This window comes from Cystoisospora suis (assembly GCF_002600585.1).
Source record: "Cystoisospora suis strain Wien I chromosome Unknown contig_645, whole genome shotgun sequence".
Taxonomy (NCBI): domain Eukaryota; phylum Apicomplexa; class Conoidasida; order Eucoccidiorida; family Sarcocystidae; genus Cystoisospora; species Cystoisospora suis.
In genome coordinates, this window is record NW_027153446.1 from 1 (window position 1) to 7386 (window position 7386).

General features: G+C 56.9%; 1 protein-coding gene across 1 annotated transcript; it reads right to left on the bottom strand.

Moving 5' to 3' along the window:
• Positions 1-964: 964 nt before the first annotated feature.
• CSUI_001601 (proteophosphoglycan related) lies at positions 965-7383 on the bottom strand. The gene is made up of 2 exons (XM_068061806.1): positions 3286-7383; positions 965-2975 (listed from the first exon to the last, which is right to left on the bottom strand). Exons 1-2 carry the CDS (start codon positions 7363-7365, stop codon positions 2589-2591), a joined length of 4467 nt encoding a protein of 1488 aa, XP_067926218.1. The 5' UTR covers positions 7366-7383; the 3' UTR covers positions 965-2588.
• Between the last annotated feature and the right edge of the window lie 3 nt (positions 7384-7386).

The following is a 7386-nucleotide window of genomic DNA, read 5'->3' on the forward strand; positions in this document are numbered from 1 at the left end:
CTGTGACACGTGTTGTGCTTCGGTGACAAGACAGATATAAACTTGTTAAGATATTGCGGCGTCCATTACAGTTATCACCGGTAGGCCAACGCCTAACAGCTCTATTCTTGCACGAGAACCCTTGCGAAGCCGGAGCCCAGCGAAGGCACTCCACCTGACCAGTTAGGAGAAAACTGCGTGAAGCACGCGATTGAAGCCGACAGATGGCACCAAGTACGACACACTTCCTTTTTTGTCCGCAGGCAACTCGGCACGTGCCATGCTGCAGCAGTCGTCGGTCACCATGGGCCCTCCGCGCACACAGCATTGATGGCCGTAGCTTCACCCAGTGGGGCGGCTACCGCGGAGCCGGTCCGAACCTGGCGAGCTGGCCTCACGCCAGGACTTCGCTACTAACCCAAATGAAACCCGTCTTCAGACAGTTCGGGAACATGTGCTCTCTATCCCACGTCTGCAACCTTTTTCCTGTCCTGCGGTGAAAGTGTTTTTCTTTTTTGTCTAAGCATCGAATCCAGGTACCGCATCAGCTACCGCCTGCGCCACTCCGGCGTATCACGCCACCCAAAACGGTGTCTTCGGGTTGTGCGCACTGGCAGTCCTCATACAGTCTACAGTACGACGTTACTTAAGCGAGCACCCTTTAGCTGAGGTATCACAAAAGCTGCTATGAACACCATAAACAGAAGAGCGTGCGATCGCGTGTGTCGGAAGGCGACTGGAGGTGACCTCAGCACCAGTCTCCTTTGTCTAAACGAGCTTCGGCATCGGCGAATTCGGACAGAAGCTCAACTGAGTCGAGTACTTCACCTGCTATGAATGGTGTTATTCTGCGCAATGAGCGACACTTTCGCAAGAACCGAGCGGCGTACGTGGAGATCACTCAGGTACAGTGAAACTGAAAGCAAATCTTTTGCTCGACTTTTCAGTTCAAGATATACCGCTGAGCCAGCGCAGAACCTTTATGACCGCAGCAGTACAAGTCGGCTCCCACTAAAGCACGTTCGCGAAATTCAAGGGACACGACAGCAAGTGCACATCCCGACAGCATGAAGGGGATAGAGAGTTCACCACAGTTAGGGCACTCCCATTCTTATGAAGGTTCGTCGTGACTAGTACAGAACCACGTCGATGCGTTGAAGACAAGATAAGACAACAATCAACCTGGCAGGCCAAATAAGACAAGAACTGAATTCGCCCGTCAGTAACACAAGAATCAGATGGACACTTCCATAAGACCAACATGATAACTCAGTTAGACAATACGGACCAGCGGCCCTAGTCTTCACTCTCATCATGTTGCGGCAACACTACAAAAAAACGGGCAACCGAAAAGATGAATTCCACCATGAGGAAAACAACGCGGTCCCCGGCGCGCTGGCCGGGGCCGTCCCTAATTCTGGCACCATGTTACAGGGAGTGCTAAAGCGATTCCAACGGTTGTCGCAGAGCGGCAGCAGAACAAGCTGGCTTGTCAAGGTGCCTCTCTCCTCTCCCGCGTGTCACGATACATACATACATACTTAATGTGCAAAAAAAGCCTCCATGCGGTCGACAGCGTTACAACGGTGGTGACAGGCTACCTTACAGGGGGACATCTGAGTCAACTAGCGTTCAGTCCCTTCTTTGCTGTGGCTCCCCGCATGCCGCACAGCACGCTCTCTCCCAGCGAAAGAAAAACATCCACATTTCCGTTCGCTGTCGAACGGCTCAACAAAGGACCTAAGACAAATGTGCGGCAGCATGATTCCAGCCACCGGTCTGGATCTGTTCGTCAGTCCACAACAGCGTGACCCAAAGACCCCGAAGAAAACGGACAGTTAGGTTGCCATCGTTCTGCAAGCGAATAACGAGCAACGCACGTTAGGGCACTCAGAACGGACTCAGCATCTCTGTCCTTTCAGCACAACTTTTCGCGTACTCCGACAAGCCTTTCTGCCACCCTTGAACTCCGAAGCCACGCCTGCAGTCCACCGAGTAACTTCGTCAAGTGTTACGACACTTCACAACTCAATCTCGTCCTTTTGCTGAGAGGCTGACAGCAATTGTCCACTGGCTACCCCCCTCTCCTGGAGGCTGTGCTAGATACGTACCTCTGTCACTTGAAGTCTCTGCTGTACCAGCACTTCTTCCGCCCGGAGTGCATGCTTCGTAAGAAGCCCCCCCCGTCTGGAGTCTGCGGTTCCTAACAGTCCCTTTAGCCTGGAATCTATAATTCGTAAGCACCCTTTTCTGCTGCTCTCAAGCACCCTTCCCGGCGGGAGTCTGTGCTCCGCAGGCACCCCTCCGGCCCGCAGTCTGCGCTTTGCAGATTATGACTCGGTCAGCACCTCTTTTCCCGCTCTGTCGTTACGGAAAGATAGCAACGCGACACCCTACCGCTCCGGCCTCTTTACGAAGTCAGAGCAGCTGAAAAGCCGGAAAATTATGCCGGTGCCACAGACTGGTTCGTCACCCTGCTAGAGGCACCCTGTCACGACAAAGGCCTCAGAGAGTTATACAATCTTCACTGTCTTGGAACCATCACAACCACCCTGCTGCGCTTCTCGTTCACGGCTGGGCGCACTACCTGGTGAAGACGGACAAGCGTATCAGAGGGAGCTTCGCTTATTGAAGACAGCAGCTACTACAGCTGCAGCCGTCATTGACTCGTGATCTCGAAGACCCACACTTAGCCCTTCACCTCCTACACCATGAACTTGGAGAACGGCTTCTCCGTTAATGCCCTGAGGGGAACCAGAAAAGACATCTTGGACACCGCAGGAGGACGGCCACGTGTTATCCGGGGCCCCCGAAGACAGGCCAGCGTTGCTGGCCGACAAGCGAGACTCAGCTCCACGAACAGGCCCGTACTCAAGCGACGGAGTCGCATCAGCGGATGAGAGAGACAAATGCGCTACTGATTCCCGCAGACACGCTGAAGACCGAAGCCAGAGACGCACCTGTTCCGCTCTCCACCAGGACTGCACAAGGACAGCCTGAAAGCAAACACAGTGTCGGACCGTGGATTGTCACGCCAGGGAAGCAGCTGCTACCTGCCCGGTGAAAGTGTTAACCGCGCCAAACTTACGCTCTGGCCTCTAATGACCTGCCGCAAAAGTATATGACAACGAGCATTCACTTGGCAAGCTACTGGGGACCCAGACGGTGCGAATGTGACACACCTGCTACAGACCCAGTGGAGACGCTGGGGCGCCTTCACATGACCTCCAGCACATCCGGAAGGCCTGTGACATACAGTTATTAACAATCACCAACTGGTATCGCTGGGTGTCGCTAATCACTCACCTTCGTCTCCAGAGTCTTGCGGACGGCAGAAGGCGATACAATATCTCTCACGGCCTGCGTCACATCCGGCGACGAGTGCGCCATGTCGGGTAGGCGGGTGACCGATCTGGCAGGTGACCGTCCCCTACACTGTCCGTTCAGCCGTGCGCCACGTGAAAGCGGAGGATGTGTGCTTGCAGACCTCCGAAAATTTCCAGACTGAGTTTCGTCCCTGTGGGCGTTTTTCTGTATGCCAGGACTTCGCCCAGTCAGCAGTACCCGACAGCGAAAACTGCGAGATGCCTGCGCTGCCATGTCTGAGCCCAAAATCTTGCTCTGATTGCTGGAGTCGCTTGATTTTGTGCTACCAGTTGGCTCGAGGGGCAGGCGACCGACGTCCAGGTTCTCTGTTCGTTCTACTTCTCGATTTTCTCCCACGTTGCGCTTTGATTCTGTGGATGCCACACGCTTGCGCGCGCTCGGGCAACTTGCTCGAGGGGGTCCTGGTGAGGGACATTCTCCTGCCGGGCGCCCCACGGCCCCGACCGCTCTGTTGCGAGTAACAGCCTCCCTGGGCCCGTACCTGCACTGAACTTTACTCTGTCGATCCGGTCGTGTTCCCCCACTTGGCGCCGTGGTCCCATCAACCAGCCCAGCGAGGCCGGGCGCCACAACAGAACGAGATGGTTCGGTGTCCGCAGTCACCTTCACAGATGCCAAACGTGCTGGCGAACGCCGCATGCCGCGCCTTCCACCAAGTGCCTGGCACAACTGTTCCTTTCCTTTTTCTTGGCGGGTCTGCGACGGTGGGACGACTCCCTGCCGCTGCTCCTCTGCATAATCAGGACCCGCCACACCATTCCTCCCGAGCGGCCTACGAGTTGTCGCTTTTTCGGAGTCTTTCGAGGGAAAGGCCTTCCCACCGGTAGTACGGTGCTCAGGAGTTGCTTGCTGCTCTTGTCCTCGTCTCCCCGCAGGCTTAAGATGCGCGCCTGGCGGCGCGTCGCCGTCCCCAGCTGTGCGGAGCATGACCGTTTCGGGCGGCGGGGCGCACAGGCTATCAGGCCTCTCTTCCTGTGGAGCCGTAGAAGAGGCAGCAGTCTTGCAACGCAGTAGGCTCCTCTCTGCTCGCAAAGCTGGATCTGAGTGCGCGGCCTCCTGCTTGGGAAGGAGGTGCTTTCCATCTGCCCCCTGGCCCAGTTCTTTGGTGGCTGATACGTCTTTGGCTTTCACTGGATGCATCCGCCAAGGTGATTTTCCCCGTGTCCCGTCCGAAGCCCTGGACTGAGGCCTACGACTATCCGTATGTTTGGCAGCCCGAGGCACCGCCACGATGCGGCAGGGGTACGCTGACGTCGACTGCCTGGGAGAACGGTGTCCTACAGTGTTGACCGCTGCCGTCCCCACCGTTACCGACTTATGACACCGGCTCATGTCTCGGCCGTTCGCTTTTTTCGCGACTGTCGGGCTATTTCCGCTTGCCTTACGGGCATCAGACGACCTCGGCCTCTGACCACCAGGCAACACCACGAGGTCCGGCAATGCAGGAACTGCCGACTGAGCTGACGGAACTGATTCTTCCCCCATTCCCTGGCTTTTCGGATCTTCCTCCTCCCTAGAATGCGCTTCCTTGACCTGTTGCCCATTGTTCCTCTGCGCTGTTGCTGCGGTGGCCCGACGAAATCCAAACGTCTTCGATGACCCCTGTAGCTTCGCCACAGTACGAAAGAGCGCTTTGCTAGCATCTGCCCCGCTCTCCGTTGCCCCTACCTGGCGTCCGGACACTTTGAGGGTAGCCATACGCTCGAAACACTTGACGCGCTGTGCAACAAATGACTCCGACCGAGATATCCTGGATTCTGGAGTTCTGGCGTGCGGCCCTGGCTCTTCAGATGCCGGAGTCCGCGCTTGGCAATCTACAAGCAATGCATCCAGCGCAGCGACGGCCTTTGAGGCAGTCTCCCTAGGCTCTGCGACGTAAGCTGCGAATGAATCAAGAAGGCGGGCGGACTGAGGCTCAGCGTCGGACAGCGGACTGTGGTGGCGTTTTGTAGTTTCACCGTCGCTCTTCTGAGTTCCGTCCGCGAGTACACTTGAAGAGCCTTCTTCGCACGGACCCACTGCCTCTCCGCCCCGTGAGGAGAACATCATCCCCGAGACATCTACAGCGTCCAGCGGGAGTCCCTGGTTGCTGTCTCTCACCTCCGCAGCCTCACCACTTCGGTCGCCCGGGCCTGGCTGCGGTGAACTGCCCCCCGGAGGAGATCCTCCCTGCATCACGGGCGACTTTCCTAAGCATTCACTCCGCTCTCCCTTATAGTGTATACACTCGACAGCCTTCGCTGTGTTTCCGACGACGGTTGGACGCGCTGCATCCCGTAAGCTGAGCCCGGTCTTCAGCGACTCTACATGCGATGTAGAATCCTCACATTCGGCCTGGCCAGGAACCAGTTCAGTCCCGTTGCCAAGTGACACACAAATCCCTTCCTCCGACTTCACGGAGGTACGGGATCCAACGAGATGCGGACTTTCGACAACACCACGCGATGGTGCCCCTCCGCAAACCGACGACGACTCCGCTGACTCCACCGCCAGACGCTCTGGAGCTTCAGCGTTAGCGGGTCTTGCTTCGACTCCCCATGCCTCTTTAGCAGCACCCATGCGTCCTGTCCGAGATGATTCTGCTTCTTTACTTTTTACTCTCCCAAGGGAAGCGGCGGTGCAAACTTCCAACTTCCCTGCAATCGAAGTCACGCGCTGAACTTCTTCCACACTTTTAGGAGCGCAGGAAGGACCTCGGACTCCCTCGAAGCTACCGAACTCGGCCCTTGCTGGCTCGGCAGCTCCACACGCAATCGTCTGCACCTCTACGGACTCCAGCCTGACGGCAGGTGCGTTCACGCCCGGTGACGCGCCGCTCTCGTTGGCATCAGGAGTACGGGGACGTTCTGCTCGGCCTGAACTCTGTGACCTTCGCGATACTCGCCGTTTGAAATCAGCTGGCACAGGCTGCGCCCGTTGTTGACGCGAGGCCAGCCTTGCGGGATCGGTGATCAACAGCGAGCTGCCGGAGTGAGTCAAAGACGACTTAAATACTGAGCCATCGAAGCTTGTGGAGCCATTCGCTGCCGTTGCGGATCCAGACTGGTATGCTACACGGGATGCAGTCGATGTGTCTTCCGGACCGCGTTGTGCGGCTTTCATGAAGGATGCTGGCAGAGCAGCACCAGCAGAGGTTTGTGTCATGTCTGCAGCAGCTGAAGAGGATAAGAACGACGCCTCCGTTTCAGCATTCCCATCTCCTGAAACAACATCAAGCGTGGACGTGCTGGGTTCGGACGGTGACTTGAGTGGGCCGCGGGTGTCTTGCCTTTCGTTGGCCACTGGTTGCATAGCGACTGGCTTACTGCTGGCAATTTCGTGTGGCTCGTTTGGCCCACTCGTCTCTGTTTGCTTTGCCGGATGATCCACTTGCTCCCCCAGCACTTCGGCGGCAGCCGCCTGATCGTCAGTCAGGTCAGAGTTACTACCAAGATGCCGCGCGCGGAGATGACAGAGAGACGTCCCAGTAAAGCTGGTATCCTTGCTCTGGACGCATTGTTGTGCCCGAGGTGCTACCAGCGGGCTGTTTCTGCAAGGTGTCCCGAAAGCTGAACTGGAACCATCCAGGCCGACGTAAGATCTGTCTTCAGGCGGAACTAGACCAAGATCTACCGTCGGCTGAGGCAGGTTCTCTGCCTCCGTGTAGTCGTCAAACAAAGACGCAATTATATCGGCCTTCTTTCGATCTGGGTCATCAACTGCAGGGACGCTTGACACTTCATGAACCGCCACAATGGGCGCCGGCGGGGAATACGCCTTGCGTTCGCTGCAGACTCCGCGCCCGAGTGGACGGCCGCCTTCCTTGAGCCAGTAAAACACCAAGGGAGGTACAGCAGGACGAGTACGGGCGATGTGAGCTGGCGGAATGTAACGCGGAGTGAATGGGGGGGATGGATAGACTGTCGAGTCCCATCGCTCCATCTCGCCGTCACCATGAGTGGCCGGAAAAAGAGGGGTACCTTCGCCGTCGAGAAGGCCGTGGACAAACATGTTCTTCATGAAGCACTCGCTAACCACTCC